General features: G+C 34.5%; 1 protein-coding gene across 1 annotated transcript in view; it reads right to left on the bottom strand.

The window, feature by feature from the left end:
- Nucleotides 1–19,776, bottom strand: part of LOC132915225 (protein patched) — an 84,850-nt gene that overhangs the window by 25,887 nt on the left and 39,187 nt on the right. The window contains exons 3-4 of the mRNA XM_060974987.1: nt 7,397–7,586; nt 5,977–6,046 (exon numbers count right to left, since the gene is read on the bottom strand). Of these exons, the coding sequence (XP_060830970.1) occupies nt 5,977–6,046; nt 7,397–7,586 (260 nt within the window). The remainder of the gene's footprint in view (nt 1–5,976; nt 6,047–7,396; nt 7,587–19,776) is intronic.

The following is a 19,776-nucleotide window of genomic DNA, read 5'->3' as shown; positions in this document are numbered from 1 at the left end:
AAAAAAATCGACGGTCTAACGATCAGCCATCAGCGTGGAAGAATTTCCCTAGCAGCGTTAGACGAAAGAAATTGTCATGCTCTGATGTATTTAATGGATTATTCGATGACGAATGCTACGTTCCCGGCACCGATTTACGATTATTTCTCCTTTTCTTCGATAGTGGACACTAACGATCGCCATAAGGTTTTTCTTGGTAGGAAGGCATTATGGGAGGCCACCTGTGTGTTCTCGGAAACTCGAATAGGGCGGTCTCTCCAGCCAAGCGTTTCGTTTTTTCGGCCCCCTTGATTTACGAATAATATGAATTTGGATAGGATTCGAGGAACCTAGCGGACATTTGTTACACCGTCGTCGCGGTGGTCTGGTCAAGTAACGCGACCACGAATTTAATCGAGAACGCGTTAAGCTCGTTTTTTGCCCATCGACTGTTTCATTTTTCCAACTAACGCGATTACACAGGCTTTCACTTCAACTGCACGTTCAGACGACGAATCGTAGGCTTCAGCGGCGATTTAACAGACGTTTGCTGCGTGATCGAAGGTACTTTGTGTGAGAGAAGAAATTTTTAGTTTGAGCGAAAATGAAATAAGGTGAAATTTTGTTACAAAAGATCTACGTCGAATTCGTGGCAGCTCTTCGACTCGTATACGTACGAGCACGTACTCTATAAAACGTTTCGCGGTTTATTGACACTGTAACGTGACACGGTCAAATTTGAAACCAGTTTGAAAATCTATATAGAAGTTATATACCGTATGGTTAATTACCGACTGGTACGAGTAGACGATCGATAAGATGTTATCGTAGAAGCGAAAGTATGTGAAAGATGTAAAATAAATAATTTTTCCGTTTAAGACTTTATTTTCAAGAAAACGGAGTTCGAACGTGTTTAGTTAAGAATCGATCTAGCGTTTACACGCGTATGATAAATTTAAAACAGTTCTATATTTTTGTGAACACAATTGGAGAAACGTTACCTAAATAGGAATTTGTCTCATGTATCGAACATCATAGTAAGTGCTGTATTTTAAATATTGTATACACTTTTGCATGTTACACGCACTATGTAGATTTTTGGAATCTTAAATTTCCGAAAAATGCACAAACATCCGCTGTCTACTTATCACCAGTCTTTCGTGTTAATTGCAGCGGATACCGTGCGTAACTGTATATGTCTGTGTCCTTGATAATGACTCGTTTACGTCGTGCATTTTCGCGTCTTTTATTTCTGTCCAGCCATCTTTTCAAACCATCGTAATTGACTTATAAAGTGACAGAACAACGACAATTCAAAATCCCGTCCCAAATCTACAAAATCTCGGTTTACGCTTCAACTTCTATTGGTCTAAAATTCCAGTATCGAACATTTTTATGTCAGATATAAAAGTATCAATAGCCCAAATAATTTGTCATTCGAATATTACCAAAAAGCTACTCTTCAAACCCGAAATCTGTACCTAAAATCAGGAAAGCAATTTTGGCAAAGAAAAGTGCCTGTGACACGGCAACCAGACAGACACAGGTATTCGTCTCGGTTGCATACGTACAGGGTACAAACCTCGATTAATTCGAACCATAAAATAAAAACTTCGCAAGAACTTTACGTATTACACGAATGCATAGCTCTATAAATATATTTTATACACAATTGATACATATATATATAGTTTCAATTAGGTTATTCATGTAAACAGCAATCTTGTCTGCGATTGTAAATCGATGAGATCCAGTGAATAGGAATAAGAGGATGCGGTCGCGTTAAAAGTGAAACATCCTGTACATAAGCGCTGGGATAATAATATTCCTGTTTGTCTGAGATACAGGAGACCGCCGTGTGATTTAGTCGGTTGTTACTTCAGGCAATTCCTGCATACCGGAACATCTATCATTCAACAGAAACTTCGAGATTGAAACATAATGAATCGCGCGGATGTTGCTTGATCTTCGGAGTTTCTTTCGAACTACAGTCGGTTACAAAAGTCTACATACACGTAGCGAATTTTGTTAAATATTTGGACACGATTTAATCGCATAAAACTTTACAATCCCTAGAATTCTCGTATTCGATCCTTCAACTTCTTTTTTTCTTTTTCATTGAAATTTTTCTGCGCGTATACGATACACGTATTTCTTGCAATTCCTATAAGCTGGATATTTGGACACGGTTTAACTGCATGAAAATCTGCAGTGTAATGGTAAAAGAAGAGGTGCTTTTTCATATCGAGGCATTCGTGACACTCAAAAAATTTGATTTTTGGAAGTGCAAGAAGAAATTTTGTTGAAAGAAATATATGGCATCCATAAATATTTAAAGAAACTACCGATCAATCTTAATCTGTATTCCTATTGTTCCATCATCTCCCTATTATCCATTATCTGAACATTCCATTATTTGAACAGTTTTGTCTCCTCCTTAACTGCTACTTTGGATGAGGGAGGCTCCACTGTAAAAATATCTGTAACGCTGATGCGAAGAAATACTTCAACACAAACAGAAGAGAAGAAAAGAGAATTACATGTATGGACCAACATTCTTTCGTACTTTTCTCGAAATTCAGAAACGCGTTAAAAATGACATTGGACTTGAAAAGATCAAGGCAATGCGGCATAGTTAATCCCACAAAAAAAAAAAAAAAATGTTAACAAAACTTGTCCTGAATTTTCTCGCGAACGAACTCGCCGAATTGCTGGAAGTTGCCGAGTCGAGAGGAACGAAGCCGCAATGAAAATCGCTCGTTTTCCGACTGACGATGGAAAAAAGAAAATTAGAGCATTAAATGGAGAGCAGAGCGCGGTGCGGTGAAACTGGCGCTGGTAAAATCGCGGAAGCGGCGCGTTCGACGTCGCGGCGTCTCTCACGCTGAGGTAATTTCGTGCTTTTCCTTTTTCCCAGCCGCACGAAACGCGTCTAACGCGTCCGCTCGTTAGCGGCGCGCAAGAAACGATGTAGCACGCGTGAGCGCGCGAAAACGAGCGTGCGACTTTGTACGTGCAAACCGGCGCGACGTTTGTTCGGCTTTTCAAGCGTCGTATTCAATTTTCGACGTTTACGACTGTACGTGAGTCGTTGGGGAACGACGCTGCGACATGGTGACTGGACTCCAGGACACAAACGAACAGATCCGCCGCGGATACGTGCTACGCCTAGCGATGGCCACGATTTTCCCTTATTCTTTTCCTATTAAACTAAACTGTGAGAATCTTTCGATCCGTTTACGTTACGCGTCGCCTTCCTTCGTGCTGTTGCTAGATTACAAGGAAAACGTTTTTTCATGAACACGTATGAACACATATATGTATTCTATATATATGTAGAATTATAATTATAATATAAATTATTATATTTAAATTCATATTTAAGTTATATATTGAATTATATTAAATTATATATTATATATTATATTGTATTATATTGTATTGTATTGTATTATATTATATTGTACTGTATTATATTATATTATATTATATTATATTGTATTGTGTTGTATTGTATTGTATTGTATTGTATTACATTACATTGTATTATATTGTATTATATTGTATTACATTATATTGTATTGTATTATATTACATTATATTACATCACATTACATTACAATACACTAAATTATATTATATTATATTATGTTATATTATATATTAAATTGTATATTATACTATATGCTTATATTTAAATAATATTTAAATGTACTTATTTATATATTTATATAATACAACATATAATAATATATAATAGATATAAAATACAATATATAATATATTCAACTATTCAAATATTTCATATTTTTAGAAATGGAATCTACGGGGATTTTGTTCTCTTTCTTTTGTTGTGCGTTTGAGCTCACAAGCTATTTCTAAGGATTATTGGTGATGACTACGAGAATCATCAGTAGGATTTTACCATGAGTTTACACAGATTACCGTGAGAATTTGTTTTGCCATGATTTTACACACATTCTAAGTATTACTAATATGCTTAATTTTAATATTAATAAGCGACTGTACGCTTGCTTAATCAGGCAAAACTGATCGTTGCGATTAGACTGCGGATATTTATGCAAATTCAGGTTCTTATGAACACAATTAAGGAAACGAAGCTTAAACGGAGATTTGTTTCATCGTCTGACTCTCGCCGGTTCCTCGTGTCAATTTTGCACATTTTTCTGGTAAAAGATTGTGTCGTTTGAACAAATTTCCTGAAACTTGTCGACTTTGACGCGCGATGAAGTGTATGCGAACAACATGAAGAGCAACATGAATTATTTATCTTTTCATTTCATCGATGTTTTGCCATTGTGTGAACCTGATGCACGAAGGACACGTTCAATTGGAAAAATGAGGGACGAACAAGATACTATACTTCGAATATTTTGTGTTTGTACCTTTAAATTTCGCAAAAATGCATAAAAGTCCGCAGTTTAGTTATTACGATGTACTTTTGACATTACGTAATTTCAACAGCCTTGACTCTAATGATTTTGACCTTGAGATATATTGTAGAGGGTCTTGAGTAACATACACTTTATCAGAGGCGTGGAACGATCATGGGTCAAAAGTTAAGTTAGGTTAGATCTTTTGAGCCACCCATTGAATCTAACCTAATCTAACCTAACCTAAGCTAACCTGATCTCATATAACTTAATCTAACCTAACCATACCTAATCTAACCATGCCTTACCGCTATTAGGATGGCAATTCTGTGCAAATGCATATACAATTTCATTTTTAATGTCTTGAAGTAAATGTAATGTAACGAGTGGTATTTTCTTTTCGTCAAACACATTTTTAATCCAGTCAAACTCTTAAATTGTAGTAAATGTAAAGTATTATATTCTTTTTGTTAAAACATTTGGTCGTATCCCCGCCCCCCTAAAACATACCCAAAATTCAATAAAATTGCAATTGAGATTTTCTTTTTTCGCGCGATTACCATTTTGATATTAGACATAAATGCTAAGTTTATTTCATAATATAAAATCGTGAATACATATTTTAGTTTGCCTGGCAATAAGTAGCTCACTTGAATCGTAAATTCATTGTAAGGAATCACATAAAACAGCAAGTGATTTTACGATGGGTCGAAGTCACATAATTGGCATTAAATGATTCAGTTAATGATTGAACATGATTGTACTACTGTGTTTGTCATAAAATTGCAATGTGTAATAATATAATATCGTCATAATATTGCAATATTATTATATTGTTATATATAACATTGTATTATTATACTGTAATATTTATAATGTAATAAATAACTTTCCCTTGCACCTAATGTAAAGAAAAAATCCATAAAACAGCAAGTGATTGTATGATAAATGGAAGTCATATAATTGGCACCAAATGATTCAGTTAATGATTGAACATGATTGTACTACTGTGTTTGTCATAATATTGTAATGTGTAATAATATAATATTTATAAGTTTCATAATATTGTAATATTAATTATAACATATATTATATTATTATACCGTAACATTTATAATATTTTAAACAAAATTTCCATGCATCTAATGTAAAGAAAAAATCCAGAAAACAGCAAGAGATTATAATAAATTGAAATCATATAATTGACACCAAATTGTATCATAATATTGTAACGTGTAATAATATAATATCGTCATGATATTGCAATATTATTATATTGTAATATATAATATTATATTATTATACCGTAATATTTATAATATTATTAACAACGTTTCCTTGCATCTAGTACAAAGAAAAAGTCTAAATGTATAAATGATATAACCAGTGCTTGCTCCTCGAGCTTACTCTTCGTCTCGTAGCTATCGTAGCCATCGCTAGTTTCAGAATTTCCTAATGAGAAATCGAAAGAGTCACAGTGCACGCACGATAACGCGATAGAGTGGTTCACGCGTCGAATACCTGAACAGTTGAACAGCCAACGAACACGAACGTGACATCGCGTATCTACTTACATCTAGATAAAGTGGTAGCTCTAAATTACCTGGTCGATGTAGTGCATGTCGAAGTTGGGTATGTTCAGCGCGTAACACATGTCTTTCAGCCTCCACTCGCTGCAAACGACACAGAAAGCATGCATTCATGAATACAACAAGTTTTGCATCCCTTTAACCACCGTCTCGCCGATAACAGCGGCGAGGAATCGACTCTTGCGAACAACTCGAAACGATGGCAATCGCTGTTCTTCGCTGTCTCCTCGCCACTCACAGGGTGTCTACGAAGTCTTTGGAAAGTAGGCAAATTGTGTGGAATGTACATATTCACGTTTTATTTCCAAGCAAATCAATTTCGATTTTTATATATTCATTAGTTTTCTTGTATTTTTCTTTTTTTTTTTTCTCAGAAGATAATGTAAACCATCGTTACGCATCGTATAGTATTACTTACACGATCAACGTGTTACAACCGTGCTGTACTCTTAACCAGAAACTCGTTCTATAAACATGAAATTATAGTACGAGTTTTAATAACTTGATGGAGAGTTAACTTCTGCTTGCTCCCTGCAGGATAGTTTGGAATGGGAAGAAATTCTGGAGATGGAAACAAATGAAATTTGGAACAAGTGGAGTTACGGATAAAATAAAAGAAATAATAGAAAATAATAAAGAAAAAAATAGAAAATTTAGGGCATATGAGTCTCAGAGATGAGAAACTTTCTTTCAAGTTAATAAGAAAGGCTGGAAACAGATTCTTACAGATTAGTAGAAGGACTAAGAAGATTCTTCCAATGTAGTAAAAAAAAAAGAAAACTAATTGTAAGTAATATTGTAAAATGTACTATATACAATATATTTAGCATGCACTAAACATAGATTGTAGAAAAAAAACATAGATTGTACATTTTATATTTTACAATATTGTACAATACACTACATATACTATATATTGTAAAATGTAATAGATTTATATGCATTTTACATTTTACAATATTACAATACAATATTTACAATATTGTAAAACACAGTACATATATATATACATTTTATATTTTACAATATTACAATACAATGTTTACAATATTACTATAATATTATGGTATTTATTATTAGTATTATATATAGTATATAATATATATTTTTATATATATATATACGAAAAATTCCCATCTTTAAGAGTATGCCATTGATATATGTCTTATAATTCAGTAAAATTCACTCGCCTTACATGTTATAAGAAAATTTCATTCGATATACAAATTCAAAAATTCGTCGTATGACATCTGAATTCTTAATTTTCCTGTATACAGCACGGCACAGTTATCGTCCGATGTAGATTCAGATGAAAACTCGTGGCTCTTCTCCACCAACTTCGTATACATTTCCACGTGTCTGGCGAAACGGTGGAACGAACAAGAGAAAAGAGTAAGAGAAAGAAAAAAAGAATAAAATAAAAAATGAACTTACGTGTCGAACAGGTGTACGGTGACCTGCGTGGCCGCCTTCAGGATTTCTAAGTGTTCCTTGAGTGCGGCAGGGTGCAAGATATTCGCCCCGGGATGCCTCGGTGTTTGAATCACCAGCTGATGTGTCGAGGCGGCTGCTTCGCCCAGTGCTTCCGAGGTGTAGGTCAACTCTTTTTGCAACCTTCCGCCTTCTACCATCAAAAAATACCATACGCGTCACGTGAATCTCAATCAGAGAAAATTGCCTAACGAGATACATGTGCAAGAAGAATCTTTTGAAACCCAGGCTAATTAATAAAATTTTATTTACCAGATCGTTGACAAATGCAACGGCCATCATGCTAATTCGCGTAAAATAATCTCGGCGATTTCTTCCAACGATCCTTACCATATTTTAATTGCACGATTTATTTACCATTTAGGTAGATATTTTATTTTTATGTTTTTTCTCACCTTATATTTATTATTAATTTATATTTGTATTATAATTATACTTATGTTTATTTCTTATATTTATACCATCTGTATATTTTTAGGTTATTTTTCATTTTACATGTATGTTAAGATTTTTCATAAGACACAGTGACTAATACATAACACATATATCGATAGCTACGGAAACATTCACAGAATGCACGTAATATAAGGACGCGCATAAAATATACAAAATAATGTTCACGTACGTAGCTACTGCTTAACAGATGAAACGAATCTTTGTTTGCTTCCCTTTCGTCATTGTGCCCTCCATTGTAATTGGGTTGACAACTAAGTCCTTGCGGATTTTGTCAATACCATCTAACAATAGAATCCGCAATCACTTAATTGCCAACCCAATATTTCTGTTTGACCATCCAAGGGCAAAACAGAATAAAGAAGTTAAGTGTCCCAGACTAAACAGTAAAGTACGTACATTTCAAAAATTCTTATTCTTACCGACGCATTTCTACGTTATTCCCCATACTAAAAAGAAAGAAAGAAAGAAAAAGAAAAGAAAGGGAGAGAAAAATGAAGACCAAAGGAAAAGAAAAGAAAAGAAAATATACAGCCTATTCCGGCGTTTCCTCGGGTGTATTTAGTTGGTACGATAGTTTCTGGTAATTTCTGGTAATTCGTCAAAGAACGCCGCGTCTAAAATACAGGTTTGGAACGCAGTTGTCTTTCTTCAAAGGGCGAACTCACTACCTGGACCCTTTTCAGTTGGCTAGAACCACGGCTGGCCAGAGTCACGAGGCAAACCATCAGGGGGATTGGCCGGTTGCTTTATTCGCGACTCGTGCCACTTTAAGCTTTCGACGGCCTGGTAATGTTTATGCTCGGGACGATTCCTCGAAGAGAAACATCGAGAGCTGGCCCGGTGTCGTAACACACGTTTCTATAGCTTTACGGATATATACCTACCGGGAAAAAATTCTGGCAGGGTACCAATGAAAGCGTTCGCCGAAGAAGACATGGAAATAGCTCTGTTATGGGTCGCAACCGTCGCCCTCGCTGTCACGTACACGACAACCCCATCGATCTTGTCGAAACGAGTCATTACACGTTCACTGTCCGCATCGTTTAAATGTATTAATCGTAATACGGAACGTTTCATGCTAATTATTCTGTGGTTTGCAATTGGACAGATTGTTTGCTTGTAAATTGCACATATTTAAAACGTAATTTATACTATTTTATTATTAAACGATATTTATAGATATTTGTAGCTTCTCACTGGTCAAAGTATAGAAACTGCTTTGCAATTATACCGCATCGTTTATCCATTTAAAATTGTTATTTGTATCTTGTATGTATAGAAATAGAATGCAGCTGTATAAGTATACGTATAAAATTTCACGTATCAAATATCATAAACGAAGTTTGTTAGGCTTAGTTATATCATTTTTGTATATATATATATAAAACATAAAAATATATAAACTATATATAAAAATAATAATATATAACTATATATATAGTTTATTATTATTTTTATATAGAGTTTATGTATTTTTATATTTTATATATATACATAGCATACAGAAATGTCAGGAAAAAAGATTTTATAAATCTGAAAGCAATAGCATCAGTTAATACAATAAAATATATATATTTATTATATATATATTAAATAACATTAAAATGAATACATGTTTATATTATTTATACATTTATGTATATTATCATATTTACATATATTCATACGTATTCATATCAAAATATAAATATTTATTCATTATAAAATGAATACATAATAATATGTAAAATGAATACATGTTATTATATGTTATTTATGCACTTATACATATATTCATATAGAACTATAAATATGTAATCATCATTAAATGAATACATATTATTATATATTATTTGTGTATTTATATATATTATTATTTTTCATCATTTATTGTCATTCACATATGCCATCATATGTATATATATATAAAAGCAAATACAACTAAATCTAATTAACTTTGTTTGTAACATTTCTGTTAAATTTTATATGTATATTCCTAAATAATTATACATTATGTTATTAATTATTATATTATTATTAATTGTATATTATTAATTCTGAATGTCAATAATGAAACTTTTTTTCAAGAAATGAATCAGTACCTCAGGCTGCAAATTGGAAAAAAGATTGAAACAAAAGCTGCAACTCAAAATGAAATCTATCAAATAAAATATTACTATTGACGTTATATTGAATTTTCCTTCTCTAAATTTTCTGTATGTTGTACATGTATATAGATTAATTGCAACGTTACTTAAATCCAATAGCATTATGTTATACATGTGTTACACTGGCAAGGCTATAATATATACATTAGATTTTTAATAAGTTCCTAAAATAACAAATAAATAAACTATAAGATTCATTAAATGAAACAACACTGTATGGTTATTTACTATCCACCTGTTAAGTCTCATGTTTCTTATAGAATCATTTTAGTTGATTTCTCCAGCAGAGGCGAACAAATTGCTCATTAACGAAAAGCAAATCGGTTTCATTAAAACCGGTTCCATAAAACAAAACACGCCCCCTCTAAATCCATTACGAAATCAGTTTCCTCAATCCCTTTATGTTCGTGTTTCCTTCGAATGAGCAAAGATTTTCATATCGATAATTACTGCTAATAGAAACATATTTTCTCTCCTTTCAAAGAAGCCTCAATATTACGACATTCAAGATTGAGAAAAGTTAAACAAATAAGGAAGCGCTTATTTGTAAATTCAATTAATTATACCATGAAAGATTTTATTTCCATCTTTGCTTTTATAATATAATGTGCAAAACTTTTTAACTAAGAAATAAATAAGTATACAATAATATGTATGTAAAGTGAATACATATAAATATATGGGAAAATGATGGTATATTTGAATGACAATAAATGATGAAAAATAATTATATATATAAATACACAAATAATATATAATAATATGTATTCATTTTACATGTTATTATGTATTCATTTAATGATGATTATATATTTATAGTTTTATATGAATATATGTATAAGTGCATAAATAACATATAATAATATGTATTCATTTTACATATTATTATGTATTCATTTTATGATGAATAAATATTTATATTTTGATATGAATACATATGAATATATGTAAATACGATAATATACATAAATGTATAAATAATATAAACGTGTATTCATTTTAATGTTATTTAATATATAATAATATGTAAAATGAATACATATTATTATATATTCATTTTATGATGAATAAATATTTATATTTTGATATGAATACATCTGGATATATGTAAATATGATAATATACATAAATGTATAAATACTATAAACATGTATTCATTTTACATGTTATTATGTATTCATTTAATGATGATTACATATTTATAGTTTTATATGAATATATGTATAAGAGCATAAATAACATATAATAACATGTATTCATTTTACATATTGTTATATATTCATTTTATGATGAATAAATATTTATATTTTGATATGAATACATCTGAATATATGTAAATATGATAATATACATAAATGTATAAATAAGATAAACATGTATTCATTTTAATGTTATTTACGCTTATATTTATTTTTATTTTTATATTTAAAATATGTATTCATTTATTTACATATAACATAACGAATAATACAACTACACATAAGTGGCTAAAAAGAACAAATTTCAAAGATAATTTCGTTCGCAACAAAAGCAGTATCGCATCAGTCCATATTATATTACTAAACACACCGTACACAATTACAAGAAACGAAACACGACCCGCATCGGATATTTCGTTTCAAGCCATTCGAGCAGCGAACGCTACATCGAGCATAGAAAATCCTACATTCCATTAAACTATCAATGAACGTTTTCCAAAATAAAAAATAAAAAGACCGTCAAATTCATACATTCCAAGGCTCCTAATATACCGGATGACTCAAGACTCGAAACTGACAGGCCGAGCCACAAAACCATTCAGAAGACCGGACTAAGAGGTGGGTGTCCCGGGTTCCGTGTCTCGCATGAACCAAGGATACGCGTATTCATCGGAAAGCAACGCGGGAAGGGCACGAGAATGACGTCTGACACGGGGTACGTCGGGACCCCACCTAGTCGGATTTCACCGTCAAAAATGCCGACGGCGTATTTGCTCGTTCCGCCACGGCGCGGCCTCCGGAGACCACCCGTGTTGCCCGCTATCAAGACGGTTCTCAACCATCCACGATCATGCAACGCCGTTACAGGATCGTCCACGTTAGATGTTTGGAACCGCAGCTCGGAGAAAAGTTAATCGAACTATTTTAAAATTATGGAAAATCAAAGTATTAATTCGATATAGTAAAATAATAGCCCCCTTCTCTCTAATCAAATGCTATGTTAAATACAGTAAATGTCGGTAAATACTGTCCATATAATACCAGTAAACATACCAGCCTATGGTAATATAATGTAATATTAGTACTGTGTATATGTATAATATAGTCAAGTTATTTAATAGTAAAATGAAGAAATAATAAAATAGTATAATATGTAAATATGAGAATGTTGAATACCATTCGAAGGTAATATTTTCCAATAATGAATTTTTTCTGTTTCAAATATTTATAAAAAATATAATATTAATTATAATAATAAATTAATATCGTAATATTATAAAATAAATATTTTATAATATTAGTACTGTTACGTAGTCCATTTATATAATCTATTCTAAAATATTATATTCTAAAATAGTATATATCACTAAATATATTAGTGATATCAGAAAATAGTGAAATAATATAATATGTAAATATCAGAATGTCGAATACAATTCAAACGTAATATTTTCCAATAATGAATTTTTTCTGTTTCAAATACGTACATATTTTATAATATTATTACTGTAGCCTAGTCCATTCATATAATAATCATATCATTAAATATATTAATAATATCAGGAAATAATAAAATAGTGTAACATGTAAATATCCAAGTGCTGTACCATCCGAACGTAATATTCCCCAGTAACAGATTTTGATTTTAATAGTGTTCATATACAAAATGTCTCCGAGAGCATGGTACAAGCGTTTGGATGGTGATTCTAAATGAAGAAACAAGTGGAAAAAGAAGAATAACATTTTTTCGTTCGAGGCTTCGTTTCCAAGAAAAATAAATTTGAAAATCCATCAGGTGCCCGTATGCTAATTATAAATTCCGAGGTATCCGACTTCTCTTTCTACTCGTGTTGCTAATAATTCAATCGGACGAGTATAGCTACGTATACGCGGCAACACGATCAACATTTTCAACACGTGTTACGCTGATAAAACGATTCTTAAAAAGCGATAGTCTTATCCTTATTTATGAAACCATTGGAAATGCCGACACCGTGGAAATAAGATAAAACTCATGACAAGAAGCAAACGGCGACACTGTCCGCGTTTATAAATATCGATAGGATCAGAAAGAACAGTATCCGAAGAACACGAAGATTACGTGTGTAACGCACGAGCAACACATTCACCACCATCGTTGCCATTTTTCATCCTTGTAATTTCGAATTTTTCTACGACTTAATCGTCGCACGTCGGATAAATGTTAGTAATTTTTATTGAAGAGAAACGCTCTTGAATGTGCTGCAAAAATTCTTCCTTCGCAAGAAGGTCCAAAAATGGTCATTTTTTAACAACTTGATTTGGGACGATTCGATGTGTTCCAGATTACATCATCACGTACGAAATGCGAGTGAACGAGAAGTCAGCTGGCTGAGGAGACGACGGGCGGTCTTTAGAGTCGATATTCAGGGGTGTACGAAGCGGAGGCGAACGAGGATAGCAGAGGCCTCATCGTGACTAATCTGAGGGACTGGGACGAATATCCCGTGATCGTAAAGCTCGAAGGACGAGCAATAATGAGGGTGGCGTGAAGAAACGACGCGCGACCGCAAGGCCTTCCTTCCTATTCCTATGGAATTTCGAACATCTCGAATTTACAGCGTGGATTGAAATATGTTAGATCTTTTTTCTCTTGCACACTTTGGTAACCAGAGTTGGGCGGAACGTAATTCGATTAATTGATGTTAAGTCAAGTGACTGGTGTCAGAATTTAATTTCCAATTGCACATTCCTCTTGTTCATGCGATTTTATGTAAATTTCTATTTTATCTGATGAACCAATTTCTCAATTTTTGTTAATATATTATATAATTAATATATTAAAGAACATTCTAATATAGTAATATACTAATATATTAATTCAATCAATTTCTCAATTTTTGTTAATATATTACATAATTAATATATTTAAAAAAATTGTAATATAGTAATATACTAATATATTAATTCAATCAATTTCTAATATATAATATACATTAATTGTAATTATATTAAATCAATCAATTCCTAATAATACATAATATATATTAATCAATTCTCTATTTTGTTTAATAAATTAATTATATAATATATTAACAAAAATTGAGAAATTGATTAATATTATATTATTTATAAAAATTGATTGATATATTAATGAATGATTAATTGATGAAATTGATTAATATATGTTATATATTATTGGAAATTGATTGAATTAATATTAGTATATTATATAATTAATATATTAGCAAAAATTGTGAAATTGATTAATATAAATATAGTTGACAAATATAATTATATATAATTATAACGAGAAAGAAAATTTATCTACTGATTAGATTGCTGATTATTTAATAATGATTAATGAGCAAAGACAGAATCAAAAGTTGTTGCAATCAATGGTCATGACTAATTCACTAAGAAACAATCATCCCATTAATCATCACGTATCTGATTACGATTTACTCCGTAGGTTTCCCGTAATAGCAACACCATGAATATTTCAGTTCCACCGAATCCTACAGTACTAGCCAATCAGAATTATGTAAAAAACTTCATAAACATGCGCGGTCAGCCGTGTTGTACAATTTTCAAAAGGTACAAATACACGTTACAGGTGATTATAAAATATAAATGAATCGTGGAGTGATTTAAAAATTACTGATTAATGATCTCCAGTTACACAAGTTATTCATGACTATGATTTATTTATTAACGATCGTATAGATTGATTGACGATTACTATTATTGCAACTGTATTAAATAATCGACTACAGAAATCGATTAAAAAATAATCAATTACTGTCCAACTCTATTCTGATTCTTTGCATCTTTGGTATTCACGTGATTGAGTGTTTTGTTAGGGAGATAGAAAACGATAGGGAAACAAGGTGAGGTTAGGTCGTCGAATTATCTTCCATGGGCTAAGTATGAATGTAGAAGTGCAAGTAGCAAAAATTTTTATTTTTCGCTTTACCGGGTTGTAATTTTAGTTGAAATGAATTAGAGAATTTTATCCGTGTGAATTTCATCATCAATACAATATACATGTAATAATATAAAGTACAATATAATATATAATAAATATAACATAGCGCGACAATCCGTCAGAATGATGGAATCGCCTGAAACTTCTGTCCTCCACTGTATACTCCGCTCAACAAGGAATTCTTTTTCACCCGTAATAAAATCTCCATCAAAAAAATGTTTCCGGGCGTGTGCGGTCGTTTGAATTATCGTCGGCTAACGAACGCCAGATAATTAATCAGAAATAATTGCCCGTATTTATCTACCCTCCAATCTATAGACTGTTTGTATAATACACGCGTATCGTGACGCAAGTTAATGAAAGTCGTTACGAGACGTTATGTAATACCGTTCTAGGAGGGGCAGGGGTAAGGGACACGATCGTAGACGGTCGAGGAAAGCAGACGATTTAGCTTTGGTGGAATAAAGGGTCATCGTTACCGACCTGTGTAACACGGACAGGATACTCCCTGAGCGTAAAACTCTGGGCAGACCAACACGGTAATGAAGGTAGCGCGAAGAAGAAGGGAATCTGATTGCGCACGTTCGACCTTTTCCTTCTGCCTCTTTCTCTTTTCTTTCTTACTGGTGCGCTACGAACAGCGTGGAATGTCGAAAACCGCTACGTATTTGTTCACGGACAACAATAGCAGCGACCTTCTTACCGAGCGAGCTATCGGACAGTTTCAACTTACAATGACAGCACTCGAGAAAACGTAGTACAGATCATTTTTATTGTTGCACTGTGGCACGCGTACGGTCGTAACAAACCGTGTTGTGGCGGTTATTGATACCGGACGACGTACACAGGGGATCATTTACTCAAATCACTTTATCGACGGGGTATCGAGTACTTTGAACGCTTCAACACGCGCTACAGGTCGTTTCTGTGCACACGGCCGATCTGTACGATTATTGCGAGGACGAAGCGATATTTGATATCCGCTATGGTGAGTGCCATACGAGAGACGCGACCGAAATGACAAACACCGGAAAACACATGCGAAGGATCCGTAGATCTGACGCAGCCTGTACTCGCGCCACGGACTCCATCCTACAGACATAGGAGCGCGAGTTTCATAGCCGAACATTTCCTTATGAACGGAGTCACTTACAACGAGTTTCTCGACCTCCCCTCTCCGTGCCTGGTGCCGCCCACGTGAACGAGCGCGCAGCCTTAGCGCGCACGCGCTCCACAAACAAGATGAATCAGCCTGTAGAATGCAGCGCGGACCATCGGGCGTAATAAAGACACTATCCGCTCTCTCTCTTTTTCTCTCTGTACACTCTGCGTAGCACGAAACATGCGTCTTAACGGAGGCAAGCAAGCAGAAGGAAGGAAGGAGACGGAGGCTGAGAGGCGGAGGAGGAAGAGAGAAGAAGCTTGGAAGGGAAAAGAGGCGCGGAGAATATACCGAGCGCCTGTGATTCAACCGAGGGTAGAGAAGGAAGAAGAGGAAGGAAGGGGAGAGGAAACGCGCATCTTGATTTATCGGCGGGGCGTCTCTATAATTATTTCTCCGTCCCTGTTTGCCACACGGGGGCAAGATCGCGTTCCCGGTCTATCCGCGCCCTTCCGGCTACCGTGATCGTACCGTGTAAGAATCTACTTTGCTCTCTGTCCCTCCGGGGCACCTTTGAATGGCCGCGTGTTTTGCCTTTGTCCACCCCGTCTCATTCAGCCGACGCGTCGGGTCGCCGCCACCGACACAACCACGCACGCTCTGTCCGTTTGTTTGCCGATCGCAGATCGACCACGTGGCGCGCTCCATCGACAGATCGTCGCGTTGCGGCGATTGCGATCACAGCGCAGCAGAGACGGTACCACGAATCGTCAGCCGTTCCATCGCGCCACTCGTCTTCGATCTGCCATCGCTTCTCATATGTGTATTTTTACGAGAATCAAGAAAGTACTATCTGTTTACAGAATACCGTAGAAGATATTATAGAAAACTACCTTAGCTTTATTCGTATATTAAGACGACGTAAGTCTACCAAATTTTCTGTTTGTTCAGCTTGAGTCTTCTAACGCGACCATTTAAAATAGCTCGTAAGTTAGTCGTCAGTTATATGAGAAGATGTTTCAAATAAAAGTTGCATGGTATCTAGAGCAGCGTACGGTGCTCTAATTCGTTTTCTGTTACCTTAGTTTTGTAGCGAGATATTACCTCCGCCTATCGCCTTCAGTTTTCGAATGTCTCGTGAAATCCTCCAATCCTCATGAAATGTTTAAATATTTTTCTCTAATTTGGATAAATCGTCAAATTTATTTAAAAAGGTTTAAAAAGGTGGGATTTAAAAGGAATAAATTCTGAGATATTTTTTCAATAAGCTCGATTTCAGGTGGTTTTCGAAGTGCTGTTTATTACAGTTAATGCAGCTGCGTGATCGTGAACAAAGTCGTGTTAAGAATCACATTGACTGAGTGTATTTTCTAATATAAGATTATTAATTTGAAAATATCTTAGTAATTATTCATGAAATTTAGATTATTTTCACCGTGACGATCGAAAGTAATTTTAGTAATCTTCCGATTTTTAAAGTCTCGACAATCAGGTTAATTATTTATTACCACAGATAGGTAAAGTTGGAAGGCAGAGAGCTGCGGAAATACGCTTCGTATTTCTACATTCGGCGTATTTTTTATCTCTCGTACGTACCGCTATTCGTTCAACGTCAGCGTGTTTCAAAGGAGAGAGCGAATGTCAGGTTTGTAAACCAGCAATTCGTAATACCAAACCGCAAACGAGTAAACCAATTGCACGATCGTTCAGGTGCCTGTGATCACACGTGGACACTGACAACCTACGATTGTACGTACACTGCCAAGCACAAGTTCGAAATCATCGTCTTTCACAACATCCAAGCACTTGAAGATAATGTCGATATTTAAACTTTCTTTCCCTCTTAGGAAACTTTTTAATTAAATACAACAAAAAAAGAAAAAGATAGAAATATATCTGTAGCCTCAGTATTGAGTCATATTGGGTTGGCAACTAAGTGATTGCGGATTTTGTCAATTTTGCCACCTAGTGGCAAAATCTGCAATCACTTAGTAGCCAACACAATATAGTACCAAAGCTAACAGGAAATACGATTTAAACGTAGACACAATTGGAACAATTTCAAACTTCCACATCTTCTTTTATTACAATTGAAATATGCATTATTCATTTATTTTATTTCTTCTTCTACTGGACCATCGTTGCTGGCTTCTGATATTTTCACACGTTATTGGTGCTTTCATAAGAGCGATTGTAATATGTAGTATATTATATAACATATAATACAGCACATAATACCGAAGTTAGCAGCAGACACGACTTAAATGTAGACGTAACTGTATGCAATCTCAAACTTCCACACTGACACACAAAGAGGCAAAAATCTCCATACAATTTCGCTCTTCTTCTATTGCAATTGAAATATGTATTATTTATTTATTTTATTTATTCGTCTACTGGACCATCGTTGCTGGGCTTCTGATATTTTCGCAAATCGTTGATGCTTTTATAAAAGATTTGTGAGCAGAGGTCCGTTCAATTACAAGATATTCCAACTATTATCGTATTGGGTTGGCAACTAAGTGATTGCGGATCTTGTCATTAGGTGGTAATGAGAATATCCGCAATCACTTAGTTGCCAACCCAATATATATTTTTTTTTTTTTTTTTTTATTTTGGTTTTTACAATTTGTCCTGAAGGACATTTAGTAAAGTGTTATATCTCATTGGTAAATAAAAAAATAAAATAAATATAGCATGTGGGTGACTACCCCCAGCAGGGTGCCAGCTTCGTGCTTTCTAAGTTATATCTTTTATGATCCAACCCAATATATGCTTCGCATACTTCACATATTTTCCCGCGTTGTATGAACTCTGTAGATTTTGCGACTTCGTAATTGCGTAATTTTCAATTCCCCCGTAAGCGGATACAATCTTCGGTCTAATCGTTGCCACCGAGCTCGGTTAGAAGTAACAGTACTTGCTTGCGGTTAGCATCGCGTATTCAGGTTCCGTAGCCGCACGGTCCGAGTGTGGACGAGCGATGTATATCAGCGTGACGATTGGATTCGCGGGAATCTCGGGAAACGGACGATCCGCCCGTAGCTATAGCTCGATTTAACGAGCGTCTTCGAAATTGCACGTACCGGAAAATAATTAGGCGACGGTTCCCCGGAGAATAAAACGGACTGCTTCTGCCACATGCGACAAAACCAGCACGCAGTGGTCCTCCTCTTGTCTCATCTGCTGTCGGCGAGAAGGAAGAAGCGATGTTTAACGATAATTCGATGCTCGCCCCAATAGCAGGAATGGAGAGTGCGGCCACCGCACCGACTCGACCGACAGAGCCTTGAGTCAACAGTATGGCCAAGGTCCGGAGAAAAAGGGGAAAAGAGTGGAAAGGGAGACGCAGAAAAGAAAGAAGAAACGACGGAGCGAGCACAACACGGACAGCTCGTTCCTTTTCTCTCGTAACACCAAGCAACGTGGCTCGTACAACTACGAGGGAGAGA

This window comes from Bombus pascuorum, chromosome 16 (assembly GCF_905332965.1).
Source record: "Bombus pascuorum chromosome 16, iyBomPasc1.1, whole genome shotgun sequence".
Taxonomy (NCBI): domain Eukaryota; kingdom Metazoa; phylum Arthropoda; class Insecta; order Hymenoptera; family Apidae; genus Bombus; species Bombus pascuorum.
This window is presented reverse-complemented; position numbering and strand designations above follow the sequence as displayed.